At 36.4% G+C, this 15,549-nt stretch overlaps 1 protein-coding gene across 2 annotated transcripts in view; it reads right to left on the reverse strand.

The window, feature by feature from the left end:
* Positions 1-3,753: 3,753 nt before the first annotated feature.
* Positions 3,754-15,549, reverse strand: part of Cnot6 (CCR4-NOT transcription complex subunit 6) — a 49,112-nt gene continuing 37,316 nt past the window's right edge. The window contains exons 5-12 of one of the 2 annotated variants that reach the window (XM_006987103.4): positions 15,229-15,318; positions 15,046-15,114; positions 13,632-13,789; positions 12,688-12,842; positions 11,800-11,954; positions 10,518-10,748; positions 8,511-8,713; positions 3,754-7,713 (exon numbers count right to left, since the gene is read on the reverse strand). In XM_006987103.4, coding sequence (XP_006987165.1) covers positions 7,501-7,713; positions 8,511-8,713; positions 10,518-10,748; positions 11,800-11,954; positions 12,688-12,842; positions 13,632-13,789; positions 15,046-15,114; positions 15,229-15,318 — 1,274 coding nt within the window. In that variant the 3' untranslated portion in view covers positions 3,754-7,500. Of the gene's footprint in view, positions 7,714-8,510; positions 8,714-10,517; positions 10,749-11,799; positions 11,955-12,687; positions 12,843-13,631; positions 13,790-15,045; positions 15,115-15,213; positions 15,319-15,549 lie in introns of both variants that reach the window. The other variant, XM_006987102.4, reaches the window with a different exon arrangement.

Genomic DNA, 15,549 nt, shown 5'->3' on the forward strand with positions numbered 1-15,549 from the left:
ATGGCCAGGTGCCAGGCTGAGCACAGGGAATCCAACTGTTTTCTTCTTTAATGTCTCTGCATCATAACTTCCCTCTATGCATTATTCTCACTGCATTCCTTGCTTCAATTTTTTTTTCAATCATTTCAGAGAATGCTACTTTCCCTTTTCTTTGTTCCACTGGCTATTTTGGTGTTAAGTTCCACTTAATCTTGAATTCCCCAACTTAATTTCATGTCACTAACTATAGACTAAATTTTCTATTAATTCACCTTATTCCATGTACAGTTGAAAAGACAAGCACTCCATTAGTCTCACACATTTATTATTTAGTTAGGTTACAGCGCTGTTCAATTTCCTACTACCTTATATTCTGCCCAGTTTTGTTTTTGACATGAGCCTTGTTATGCTGTTCAGCAACTGGTGGTGCTGGTCATTGACAGCCCAGCTTGAGTGTTCAAGTACGACTGTTCAATCACCCACTTCCCCATCGTGTTGGCTTTAGTCCTAGTTTGGAGCTCTGTGGTCTGGTGTGCTCATCATTACAAGCAGCCCCTTAGTTTCTAGTAAGGATTTGTTGTCTGATTGGCATGGCTACTTGCACTAGTTATGTTTATGTGACATTTTTCATCTGCTTATTGTATCTTTATACAGACAGCTCCCATAGACAGCACATAATTATGTGGGTGCTATGGATCTGAACTCATTTTGGAGAAAATATGTCTTTTATTCTATCATTTATACAACAAAGCCTTTCTCTTATTCTACTATAGTAAACTGTCATCCATGCAGATTTTTTGTGACATACCTAGTTTTCACTATGTTGTAATTAATAGCTCTGCATACCCAAGTTCTGTATTAGAGCTGATTCTAACTTGCCCACACTTACCTAAAAGGAGTCTTAATACAAACATACAGACACTACTGTACTTTATACTTCCCTTTTACTATACTAGGTATTTCCTGTGCCATCTGTACAAAAGACTCAAATCAACTTTACAATGCTTTGGCTTTAGCAATACATGGCTAGAATTCAACTGACACTGATTGATGGGACGTTTATGTGCATGGTAGTTCCCTACCTTGTACAATGCAAGGAATCCTAGAAAGATGAGCCAAGGGGCCAGAGAGATGGCTGAGCAGTTCAGAGCACTTGCTGCTCTTTCATGTCAGGCATCTCACACATACATAAATTTTTATTTATTTATTTATTTATTTATTTATTTATTTATTTATTTATTTTGCTTTTTCAAGTCAGGTTTTGCTGTGTAACAGTCCTAGCTGTCCTGGACCTCACTCTATTCCAGGCTGGCCTACAGAAATCGGCCAGCCTCTGCCTCCCTCCCGAATGCTGGGATTAAAGGTATGCACCATCACTATCTGGCATAATTTTCCTTTTTTAATTAAAATTCTTTTTAAGCGAGGCAGCAATAGCACATGCTTTTAATCTCAGCACTGGTGAGGCAGAGCCAGGCGGATCTCTGAATCCAAGGCCAGCCCGGTCTACAGAGCAAGATACTCTCTTGTCCAGAACAGGCACCAAAACTACGCAGAAAAACCCTGTCTTGAACAACCAAAAAAAAAAAACAAAAAACAAAAAACAAAACTTAAAAAGTCAAGCTTCATAAATAAGAAAACCTGTTTCACGGTGCCCATCAGTCAGATTTCAGGTTTAGAATAAAGTTTCAGGTGCTTAAAAGCCATGAGTGGCTAAGCCCAAGAGCTAATCCCTTATGAAGAAACACTTAAAATCCTTGGATTGCTTCAATCTTCAAGGGGTTGCTATTTTGTTTCAAGGTTTAATTTTGTGTGTGTGTATGCGTGGCATGGACATTCACTGCTCAGCTCATCGTCTTCCAAGCGAACCATACTGAAGCTGTTAGTCACTGAGTAGTCTCTTCACTTTCGTCTCTCCTCTACAGTGCTGCTTACAACAATGCTTCCAGAATAAAAATCTGGCAACACTGCTCCTCATTCAAATCTTCATGTGGCTCATTACACCACTCACAGGATGAAGTTCAAACTTCCCATCATGTCCCAGCTGTTTTACTAGCGCTGTCCATGAGCTTGGACTACATCATATGCCAAATCCACCCATTGTGGTCATAGACAGTCCATAAAGGATTTAATATTTCTGCTGTTCATCTGGGAAACAAGTTCTCAGTACGTTAAAAAACAGCCACAAAGTCACCTCTCAACCCATGCAGGCAGTTGCTCGTTGGAGTTTGTGTGGCATTTACTGCAACAGATTATAAGAGCCAACAAGGCACAAAGACTGTACCTGTAAATCTATTAACACCTGCAACTCAAAATGAGCATCAACGAAAAACAGCTTAAACTTCATCATTCAACAAGATAGATCAATGACACAGAGTGTGAGCCCAAAGGCTTATTAGACTCACTCTGGAGCAATCTGGAGAATAGTGGCAATAAGAGCTGCTGAAGTCTGCCCTGGGTCACACTTGCAGAAAAAAGCAGTTTGTCCAGACAGGTCCAAAATAAATTTAATGGCTATGGGGTAGATTGTAGAGTGATTTAACTTTGCAGCTCATAGAAAACAAGAACACTGACATCTTGTTCACATGATTAGAAGTGCTGGAGACAGGGTTCTGACATCACCACTGCCCAGCAGTCTCCCCATTTCCTAGGTACAGATAGACTTGCAGGTAACACTCATTCGGAGAACTTAGAACCTGATGGGACAAATGTACCTACAAACAGTCCCCAAATCTGCAAAAACGCTAGTAAGATCTGTCTTTTACAATACCTACCTATTCTTCTAATTCGTTTTAGATTAAACTTGTGGTAGAGAACACCTTTAATCCCATCGCTCTGGAGGGAGGCAGAGGCAGATCACAAGATCTCTAAAGTCTCTGGAGTATTTCTAACAGCTTATCTTAAAATCAATTTAAATCTGAATCTTGGACATACATTAACACTGCTACCTAAAAGCTGAAACCGTTATACAGTATTTTCAGGTCATATTTTAGTAATTGTCCCCCTCCCCCCAAAAAAGCCCACTGATTAGAATGAATAAAATATACTTAACTTTTACACTTATTTTAGCAAATATTAGACATCAGGTTTATGCGGCATATGCTTACTCTAAGATCCTAATGGTTTCTCTTCAGTCTTCTGATTTTAAACATTTTTTTCAGCATTTACATAAAGTTTATGGAAGTACTTCTTACTTCATCTTTTTTAAGATGGAAGACTAGAACCCATGATTGTCTTGCCTCAAGCCTCTTAAGTATGGAAATAGAATTGTGTAATTTCTGAAAAGTAAATCAATGTTTTGTTTTTAAACTCTAAGCCCACATATGAAAACTTGGGAAATCAAATTGTTTACAGGTTATACATGCAGTAAAATTTAGAGATGTAACAATAAGATCTTTAATAAATATTATAACCCCAACACAATGTCTACTACTGTACTCAAGTGTTTATTTAAAATATGCATCAACGTCCTTCCATAACATGAGCCCATTTTATTTTATATCATGAGGTATATGATAATAACAACAACCCTAAATGCAAAAGGACCACCTGTAACCTAAATATAAAACTGAACTTTGGCAAAGGTCAGTGTCACAAAGAACACAGCCAATGAGAAAAGGTGATCCCACCATTTCACTGTACCATGCCCTCTCCCCACTCACTCCTCCCCTGTAATGGTGAGCTATAACCTGCCCCAGAGGACTCTGAACTGTAATGCGCAGTCTCCTGATTAATACCTGCTTTGAAGCCTCAGTGCTACAGCTGTACAAATTACACTTTTTAAATATTTGAAACAGATATTGAATTTATTGGTTGGCTATGAGTAGGAAAATACATCGGTAAGGAAAAGAGACCCTGTATATAAATATAATACTAGCTAGTTACAATTTGACCAAGAAGATTCCACTGAAAAGAACAATAAAAGCCCTTGTTACCACAAGTCTATATGGTGTAAATTCAGCTTCTCAATCACCCATATCAAAGAGCTGCCTACACAGATGTGACATTCTTGAGCTTAGTGCAGATAGTGTGCTGGGTTTTGTTACATGAATGGTAAACAAGAGTTAGTCCAGTGCATTACACAATATAATGTACTGTGGATAAAGACTACTCTATTTTAGACACTACATCAACATACCAGTTTTTAAGGTTTATGTAACCAAAAGGAACAAAGAGAACATCTTAAAATACTGTTTACGGTTGGAGGACACCTGCTTATGTCCTCTGAATTATCTGCAACACCTGTACTGGATATTGTGAATGACTCATCCCAAGACAAACTCCTAATTGTATTGCCTGGGTTGGCTTTGTCCTATGACATGACCACCAAACTTAAAAGTCATGATGAAAATGAGTTCTGTAGTTTAAATAGTGAAAAAGTGGAACTCTAAACCATGAAAGATTTTGGAAAATGGAATCTTAGAGGTTTCAACTATAATTTAAAGATTTAGAAGTGCATTCTACCCAATTTAATTATGTCTTTAGGTTTCAAAGTGCTAATACAAAATAAGCTTTCCTGGTTGTCACCAAATCAAATGAAAGTACAAACAAAAACAAATTTCTTGGAGATGTTCTTCTGCCTGTGTTCTGGGATTATTAAAGTTGCAGCAACAATTTACTTCTACAACTTCAATTTATACTATGCCATAAATTAATTTCAATGAACATTTAAATTCTCAAAGCATAAATAATTACCAATACTGTAAACTGTGCTTCAAAAGTTTTACAAGGATTTGAGTGCCTCCAATCTTCTCATCTTTAGAACAGGAAACATATTCCAAACATTTTGTAAAACACTAAGATGTATTTATCAGCAAGAACACTGAAATTACATTATAGCAAAACATTACATATATTTATTACAGAATTTTTCAAAAATAATCTACATTATGAAAACAGACTAGTTTTATGCATTTTAAGGAGTATAGGTTCTTGGAAGTTATTTTGGACACAAAGCATTTAAAACATAAAACCTTGCTTAACAAAAGTATCAGTCTATTTTGGTGTGAACATTTATTCTCTATAGATTCAAAATATTTTTCTTTTGAAGGTTATACTTGTAAATCTACACTCTCGGTCAACTTATCAGTGATATCTAAACAAGGTGGAGATGTCCAAATGACCCACAGAATGCATTATGCCCAAAAGAGGCAAAACAAGTACTTCAAGACATAATAGGCAATTATATTTTACTATGCTGCCCTCAAATGCAAATATATTGTAGACAGTAATGAATACAAATGAAACGTTTTGTGTAAAGCTCAAACCTTTAGCATCTAACAAGTGCACTCTAGTTCCAGCATCCATGGAAAGAATACATCTTCCACTAACAAATGCAAAAATGAGTAAGTGCTCCTCTTGGCTCCTCACCCCACGCTCTCTGGACCTGTGGTTCTCTAAGCAGGTCACAGGGAAAGTGGCTTCCTCAGTCCCATCAGTCCAACCAGCTCCAGTTCCTCCTCACCGGAAATTGTCATGATGCACACTACCAACACAGTGTTTATGAAAATCAAGTCAAACACATCTTATATTCACACTTTACAAGACAGAGAGACAGACATACAGAGAAGAAACAAAAAGTCATTAGAAGTTATGTACTGGTTCTACACCAGTGTTGATTACAAACTGGATGTGTTTGGTGCCAACATAACTTGAACAAAGAGAAAACCCACAAACAAACAAACAAACAAACCCACCTTCATAATTAAGATTAAACACAAACAAAACAAAACAAAAACCTGAAAGGAAAAACAAGGTCCAAGACAGATTCAAGATCAAGACCTTTTACAGAATTTCTTAAAAAAAAAATTCATTTATTTAAACAGTATGTAATTTTATTTCCTCTTAAAAACAGCATAAGCAATTAAATGTTTTCTCATAAAATTTTGAGTCATCCAAAATGGCTCAGTCTCTGTATAAAACTGTTACTACTTCAACAGTTCATTCTAGTGCCACGCGGCGTCCTTCTGCTCCACTGCCTGCAGTTGAAACAAAAGCAGCCAGACAGGTTCCCTCTGAATTCATCTGATTTTGAGAGAACCAACGACTGAGAACAGAACATATACAAGTTAACTTTGTAAAGTTAAAGGTGACTTTAATTTCTAATCTACTAATGGCACTATGGGCAAAATATAGGGTACAGTATAACTTTCATCTTGGTTGACATACTAAAATTCCTTAGTCACTTTAAAAATGATCCGAACAATTGTCTTAGGGAACCTGTTTGGAAAATGAATCTAATTTATACTGCTTCATAAACAGAAAATTACTCTTCTTTTAAAAAAGGAATGATTTTTTTAAAAACATAAGAAAATAAGGAATACACATGATAGTGGTACTCTGGGTGCAATGGCACCAAGAAGCAGTGCTTGGGTCTGTGAGCAAAGACCCAAGGACCCAAGAACGTGTTCCAGAATGTGCTATCCAACGCTTCACAACGAGGAAAAGCCACAGCTCATACAAAAGCATTTTCATAAAAGTCTCACAAATGTTAGTTTTTAAAAAATATAAAAGATGCACAGATTTTCTCTGCATGCACAGGCAGTGCTTGGTGAGAACGAATTTAGGCAGGCACAGTGGAGACAGAAAAGAAAATGTCTCAGAAAAGACTTAGAAGCTGTACCTAAACAGCTGTAATTTTTTAACTTAAAAAGTTAAAGATTTAAAAATACCAGAATGTACATATGTCAACTATCATATTCCATAAATGCTTATAGATCAGCTTATCTGTCCTGGTAGAAAGTTTCCATAGAAATTCAGGAATTCATACATAAGTTGCCTCTGGTCCAAGAAAATATCCCAAGGTCTAAGCAAACTTACATTTAAAGAGTAATGTTCTCAATTTAAAAACAAAGTAGTACAAAAGGGCTAACAAAACCCCAACAGTGCAAATCACTGCAGAGAAAGTCTGTTGCAACTTTGTTACCAGCTGGCCTTCAGAACATAGGACACAGGTTAAAAAACAAAACAAAACAAAACAAAAAAAAAAAACCCTTAGCTTACAATTGTTTTCAAATTTGTTTTTTTCTATTTAGTACAAAATTTCATAAATCAGGTCTTCTGCGGATCATATACAACCATAAAGGCTAAATTCAAATTCTACATTTTACAAAGAAGTCTGAAAAAAAAAAAAGAGGAGTAAAGTCTGGAAGAGTGGTCTCTGATGTGACTACTGGCCTTAGAAAACAGTGCTGTGATTTCTGTGCAAACAGTACACTGCTCACACATCTTCCTATTTCAAGGCATGACAATATACATTGGAGAGAAGAAACAGGAAAATTACTGGTAACAAATTAAAAGATAGGTGTAAACACACCAGTCCCTGTCTAGCAGTATATAAAGCATACTGGGCTCAGAATTTGTCTGTTGCTAGCACCTGGCTTTCATACTATATCCTTTATCAAATAATCAGACTGAAAAATCAAATGATCATTGAGGAAAAATCCCTAGTGGCCACACTCACTCCCCTATATTCAGGTTTTCTTGAGTTTACAAGGAAATCTGAGGTCCTCTGAAAGTACTTGACTACCTCCTGCCAGGAAGGTGAATGCCATTAACTTGTGGCAGGAGAGGCAGTAAGAGCTCCAATTGTGCAAAAAGTGAGAAGTGGTCGGAGGGAATAAGTGGATGTGGGCAGCCGCTGATATTATTTTCAACTAGCCAATGGTGGTCCAGAGGTCCCAGGATGGCTAAAGTATTCAGCTGAGGTTTAGAATAGAAGATGTAGTCAATTATACCCTGAAAAAACAAAAAACAAAAAGGATTATGGCCTAAGCAAGAAAACAAGAAAATCACAAGTGTTTTCAAGATATATCCTTAGAAGCAATTTGCTAGCTTGACGAAAACAGTAGTATGTGTAACCCCCAGCGCCACATTAAGAAAAACAGAAAACAAACAACCCCACCCAATTCAAACCCAGCAGAATCAACCAGTTGCAGCAGGTTTTCTCAGATTGCCAGCCCCCAAATCATGACATGGAGACTTATTAGCTCTGAATGCTTGGCCTTAGCTTGTGCTTATTTCTAGCTAGCTCTTATAACTTAATTTAACCTGTTTCTCTTTATCTATGTTTTGCCTCGGGACTTTTTACCTTTCTTTCATTCTGTATGTCCCATTCTTCCTGCTTTCCTGGCTGGCCGCTGGCTCTCCCTCTCTTTTCTTCTCCCTTGAACCTATATTCCCCCTCCTACTTGTTCTCTCTGCCAGCCCCGCCAATCCCTCCTCTACCTAACTATTGGTTGTTCAGCTTTTTATTAGGCCAATCAGATGACATAGGCAGGCAAAGTGAAACAGCAATGCACCTTTACAGAGTCAAACAAATGAAATATATCTTTACACTCTGCTAGGTTATCTAGAAAAACTAACAGCAATCATGTAGTTGTCTACGAAAGGAAGAGCAATGACCACTTCGGCCAGTAAGTTAAAGGCTACTCAGTTCCAGCCAGAGAACACACACTGGTATTTAAGACTTAAGAAGTTTACAAGACCTGCTAATAAAAATAAGGTTTTGAAAGCTTATCAATCTCAAGACATACCTTGAAATCAAATGTGTAATTCGTGTAAGGCATCAGGCCATTCTCATAGGCACTCTTTAACTTGAAACCATGAGTGATCCTTCCATTGGTCATACCATTCTTCCCATTACAGCTGAAGTTTGTAAGACTTTCATTGTATCTCAGTTCCTTAAAGTCTTTGTGATTGGTTTCTACTCCACCAGTGCTCAAGTACTCGACAACACCTGAAGAGACAGAAATGCACTTCTATTTGTCAAGCATACTATACAACAAACAATATAATTTTAAAAGAGCATGTAATAGTTCAAAAAGCCACACAACACAAGTTCTTATTCTCTAAAATATTTTTCTTAATTAGTCATAATTGGCCCAAATTAATTTTTATGTAATTACAGCACCCAAACATTTTACATTTTTGTTCGTTTAAAACTACCTGACAAATAGATGTGTCTTCTCAAATCCTTCAATGGTTATACAAACAGATGGCTAGAATATGCCTGCTAAACTTCAGATTATTTCCACTTTTAAAAAAAGATTTATCACAATCAATCAAAATAGTATGCAGGTTTCTTCATATCCCAAATTATCTACAGGGCTATGCAACCCTCTTTTGGGTTTTATGCATTATCTTATCATACTACCAAACTATGGAACAGAATGCCATCAAGTGAGAGAGCAACTTAACTATTTCTTAAATTCTTAACCATAAGGTAGGCTCTACAAACATATTTTAATTTTTTTTTATATTACTTAGCAAGATTAGACATTTCCCCACAATGCTATTAGGAATCCTCCCCATCCCTCCGATACTTTGCAGCTAGAGGGCAGAACAGATGTGGAGAAGTTGTCAGAGAATCCTCAGCTGTTCAGCAGCAGTGATGGATCCCCAGACAGCGTGATGGCCTGGGGCTAAAGAATAAGCTATCTCAGGGACTTTTTGTTGCCCTGAAAACAAATTTTAAGTTTCTTCTTCATGGCTCTATCTACTGTGATATCAATAATGTAGTATCAAATTCACCAACTATCAACATGGTGGTGTACAGTCACACATAGTCCAAAAGCACTGTGTGATAAGAGTACAATCAAAGAGCTGGAACATATGTGGATGGTCTGAGTTTGCTACTGAAAGGGATCTGGTTGATTCTCTATATTATCCACAGAAAAGTATTTAAGATCAGGCTTTCTAAATCTTTCTACATGACAAAAATCAAGAGCATTGCTTTTTTATGATCACCACATCTGTGTGATAAAAAGGTCTTAATTTCTACCTCAAATATACTTGGTACTTTTTATAAAAGTTACCAGAAGAAACAAAATTTGGGATTCTCTAATATATTGTTGGTCAAATTTAACTGTGATCATATTTTATCACAGGCTGGAATCCCAAAGAAGTTATCTTAACAGCTTTTTAGAGCCTTATTACAAATGTCTTAGGGTTTAAAAAAAAAAAAAAAAACACCTAAACAAAACTGTGTTTTTAACAAGTTATTTCAAGTTATCGGCCTGGAGCTGGGGGTATGGTGACATGTGTCCTGTGGTTCTATCTATTCAGGAGAGAGGAGTTCTTGAGTCGAAGATCCAGCCTCAAAGAAGCAAGGTGAAGAATCAGGGAAGGGGATACACACAGAAAGAATGAGCAGTATCTACCATCACCGCCCGAGGTTTCTACACTCTTTCCCCCTTGACCATCTTAAAAAAAAAAACGTAAACCCTGTTCATAGCTGCCGCTACAAAATGAATTTTCCTTTAGCCTAATTCTGGATTATAAAAACATACATTACAGGGCTGGTGAGATGCCTCAGCAGGTGAAGGGACTTGTCCTAAAAGCCTGATTACCTGAGTTCTATATTCAGAACCCAGGTAGGTAATGGTAGAAGGGGAGAATCAACTCCATAAAGTTGATCTTTGATACCCATGTACTTGTGAAAGTGCTTAGTATATGTGCACTTATACTAAGATTTTAATAAAACAAAGAAAAACTTGTAAAGTCAAAAGGCACCTATTCACATAAAATATTACTTTTCTCACCAGAGTCTGGCAAAGAATTCAGATCTGCACATAACACAAGCGGAATAGTTCCACATTCTCCCAATACACTGGATTTCAGGGTCCGAGAGGCTTTATCAATAATATTCTTTACTTCCGAGAGGAACATCATAGTTTGTACCAACTTCACATCCGAATATTCAGGGTCCCAATGCATGTGAGCATTAGCCACAAGAATAAGTTGTTTTTCTGTTCCCAGATGTGGTTTTCCAGCTATATTAGGTAAAAACAAAACAGACAAACTCTGCATCAGTCTACAGCTTCTTACAGCATCTGAAAGCAAGTAAAATTTCTCAAAAGAATCTAAGATGTATCTAGTGATTTCCTACCAAATCACTGAATCCCAAGAATTCTATCTCTAAATCTATTTGATAGTTCCAGCAGCAGTAAAGCCTACTTGGACAGAGATGGCCCAAGACAGTTGTTTTTAAGGTATCCAAAATCAAATCTCTCATATTTGAATCTAAATTCTCTTAGACATATAGTATTTAGCAGTTATTAATTCTTTGGCTCTTGGGGTTTTTGTTTTGTTTTTGCAGAATTAGAGACTGAGTCCCAGCTTTGTGCATACTCAACAAGTACTACCACTGAGACACAATCCCCAGTCACTAAGTTTTATCTTTACATTAAATATCCCAAATTCCACAAGTTATAGAAGTTCAGTTCTCAGCATCCAAGTCACTATTTGTATTTTCTTAATTTTTAAAAAGTTGTCACTCAAGACCAGTCAGGAAGACTGACATAAAAAGTCAGCTTTACCAAACACCCTTGCTGACAAGAAATCATGGAAGCGATATAGAATTCTTATCCCTGAGCATTTATTTCACTTACTATTTACCTCAATGTCTGAAAAATATCTTTTTATCTTTATGCCTTTTTTTTGGGGGGGGGGTTGAGACAGGGTTTCTCTGTGTAGTTTTGGTGCCTATCCTAGATCTCGCTCTGTAGACCAGGATGGCCTGGAACTCACAGAGATTCACCTGGCTCTGCCTCCCGAGTGCTGGGATTAAAGACGCGTGCGGCCGCCACCACCACCCGGCTTCTTTATGCCTTCTCAAGACAATAACTTTTCTGGGCCATGATTTCTCTTTATCTTTGCGGTACAAAAAAAAGATGTCTTGATATTTTAGAAAAGAAAAATACTCACTGAATTTCTCTACATGTTAGACCAGACCATTGAACACACAGTGAGATATATCTGTTTTGAAGCCATCTAATCAGAACTATTAAATTTGGGGGAAATGGGGTTGTCGATTTTACTCACATGACATTTCAATCAATTCCTTTCGAAGTTCTAGCAGTACTGCAACTCCAATGTTATCTTTCGTCATGACTCTGTTCAGCATAGCTTCAGACCCTTCTGAATTCGCCATTGCTAACTGGTTAAATTCAACAGTGTGTTTCTGAACCAAAGTAAATCTGAAACAAAGCACACACATAATTGGGATTACAAGACATTAGTTTCTCCCAAACTTCGCTACCAAATAAAGTCAGTTCAATTATACTATGGGCAATCTTATGGTACCAAGCTCCCTAAATTCATTTAAGGTTGTTTCTAGTCTAACTTGGCTTGTTTCTGTGGTACTGAGGCTCGAACTCAGGGTCTTGTGCATGTTAGGCAAATTCCCTATCATTGATGTATATCCCCTGAACCTAAACACAGATATATACCGCCAGACCTTAAAGTTGTCTTTAGTCTGTTCTTGCTACAAAAAACAAACAAACAAAAAAACAAAACTGGAAATACCTTTACAACATAATATAGTATAGTCAATCACCTTTACCATTAGTGCTGGAATATTTCATTTCATAATTTTTAAACAATTATCTTCCAAAGCATAGGTTTTCTAGAGGAAATGTTACCTATATAATATTTCAATCAGCAGCTGGAATTAAAACCCTAGTAAGACAACTCAAAGAAACTGCAGCACTTTCAGCATGCCCACAAAACAAGTTATTTCAAACAAAAACAAGACCCTTTAAACTTTAAATAGTTGCGTTTTCTTGAATAACATAGCACTTCATTCTCTTATTTACCAATTAATTGCTACATCCTTGATCCCGCCCTGCAAATACTGAAGACATTATCTCTTTACAAATAATAATAATAATAATAATAATAATAATAATAATAATAATCGGATAGGCTTACTTTTCTGTCTTGAAGAATATTGCACAGCCATCAACATGCTTTCTTTCTTGTTCCGACATTGTCCTAGCTCTAGACTTAGGACTAAAGAATCCATTATAGCCACGTTCTTTCAGTTCTACCAGAAAAAAACTGTAATACTGCTCTGTTTCGACCTCCTGAAAAATCATAACCAGCAAAATTACTTCAAAGACAAAAATCTGTCCAATACATTAACCCATGTGTATAGCCTGAAATATTTTTTTCTACAGCCCAAGCTATAGATTAAAGAACAGAGTATCTTCAGAATATAATTTATCTAAAACCAATCAGAAAACTTTATTGCACCAGTCGTCAATGTCAGTTCTTTGTAGTTTAGGTGCAAATGAAAGACATGTATACCTACACATGTAGATTTGTCTTAGAACTGATGGAACAAGAACCATACAAGAAGGAATCACAACTGTCACATATTTTAATTCTAGACCCATGAAGAGAAACAAATTAACCAAAACTGTGTAAGTTATTATGAGAGTTGTGCTTAAACAAACAAACAAAAAAAAAAACTTAGGTTACTGTGCAGACAGTCCAATCTTTTTCCATTTCACCCTAACTTTTCTAGTAACAGTTCTGGTAAAATAAGACTACATCCAGATAATGCCACAATTTTAGTAACTTTGCCACCCAATTCCAATGCAGTCCACAGGGACACTAGAGGAAGAAGAAAAGGTACTGCCAATTTTTAAAGCTTAATTGAACCCGTTTTGCTTTATTTGACAGCACAGGGTTGCAAAGCAAGACAGTTACTGTTCTCAGAATTCACCTAAACCAGAAAAGACCAGAATTTTAAGAGCTGCTGAAACTACGATTTCAAATATATTAGCATAATATATTCTAGTATAATTGCTTCTTGGTTTGTTCTGGTTTGAAGGATCACACAATTTGAAAGAGTCTTTTGCATGACTTACCTGAAGACTTATAATATCAGCATTGCAGCTCAAGATTTCTTGAATAATGGCCTTTTTCCTGTAGTCCCAATTTAGTGCCCACGATGGACAGTAGCCGTATAACTGCCGGGTCGCATATTTATCACAAAGAACATTATAGCACATGACAGAAAACAAGGCTGTAAGAAAGATAACTGATTCACACACGGCAGAAAAAAAACCAACAGCCATAATTATTTCAGTAATAATCCTCACTATGTTAAGTCTGACTTCAACTTATAGTTACTGAAAAGCTATTACTCTATGCCAGCTGTGGAAACAGAAAGAAAAAAATAAGTACTGGAAGGACAGATAAATGAACCAATTAGGATACAGTGTGCTTGTATCTACAGAAGCACAAAGACAGGTTCTGGAGTCCATAAACCAAGACTCCTTATTTTTTCTATGCCACCAACTGTTAATGTAGGATGTGGAAACTTGACGTGCCGTTTCCTTAACAGGCTGCCCAACTTTCTTTTTCTTATAGAGCAACTACAGACTAACTTGAACATGGACTGTGAATATGGCTCCAGAACACTAAAATATTGAGTACTGCATCAAAGCAAAGGTTGGTTTCCTGGAGCACAAAAAAAGTTTTTCATTATAATCTATAGAAGAGCACTGTCTTAAACACACAGACTAAGAAATATTTTATTGCTAAAAAATATATTGTCTGAGCTACAGGAAAAATGGCAATGGTAGATTATATTGACATAGGGTTGCAACAAAACCCACAGCACATTTTAATTATCTATGAAGCAAAATAAGGCAAAGTAACATGAAACAAGGTAGCCTGTGTTAATTCATGCAGAAAACAGGTACATCATCAGCCAAATCCTGTTAAAAAATACCCTGAGAACTAAATCATTCTCATAAAACTTAGGTTAAAAATAGATCAGAGGCCACTAGTTCAATTCCTCTCAAGTAAAAAAAGCTATCTTATAATTTTGCTAATATCAAGTACCTTTAGAACACATCAGCACATGGAAAGCTCTAATGAGGAAAGATTTTAGTGTATTTGTTCAGAAAATCTGATGCAACAGGTCAGGTACTCAACAGTGGCAGTACCGACATTCCGTGGGGCTAGCAGGGGCTGACTAGGCCAGGAGCTGTAGGGTATTTAGCTGTGTCCCTGACTTCAATCCCTAGGTTGCTGCAGTATTTCTCCCATTTTTAACAATCAGAATTGTCAAAATTGATACATGTCCCCTGGAGATAAAACTACTCCTGGCCGAGAAGCAATGCTTTACAGAATTAAATCTTTATCATTATTTCCCAAACTAAAGCAACCTGTAACAATACTGCTTCAATGTTGTTCAAAAATCTGAATCATGACAACATTTTCAGATTTATCAAGAGCTGATCACATTAATAGTTAGAAAATAGGGCTACCAACCTGTTGGCCTTGTTCTGTCTGGTTCTTGTAACATGATCCAAGATCTTGGAGGTGGTTGTTCTGTTGAAACTGGGTATATATATATATATATAAAAAATAATAATAATAATAATTAAGTGATATTCTTACACGTCTTCCTAATAAAAGTCTAAACCAACAGTCACTTACTTCTTTTTGCAGTACCTGACAAATTATCGAGCAAGTAATTCAGTAGCCTTCTTGTTCCATCTGGCTCCAGACAGAGGTTCAATATATCTTGGGTAAGTGGATTTCCTGAGGAAATTTTAAGTAGGTAAATTAAGATAATACAGTGTCTCAAACTTAGAAAAATTTATCAAAATAATCACCGACTACCACAAAAAATTAGCATATTACAACAGTTACATTACAGTTGCTAAAAACTTACCAAAATAAAAATATTACTTTTGAAATTTTTATATAAAAAAATTTGTAGTTTTTAATTTTCTTTTTTTAAAGACTTATTTGTTTTATGGGTATGGGTGT

Source organism: Peromyscus maniculatus, chromosome 8, assembly GCF_049852395.1.
Source record: "Peromyscus maniculatus bairdii isolate BWxNUB_F1_BW_parent chromosome 8, HU_Pman_BW_mat_3.1, whole genome shotgun sequence".
Taxonomy (NCBI): Eukaryota; Metazoa; Chordata; class Mammalia; order Rodentia; family Cricetidae; genus Peromyscus; species Peromyscus maniculatus.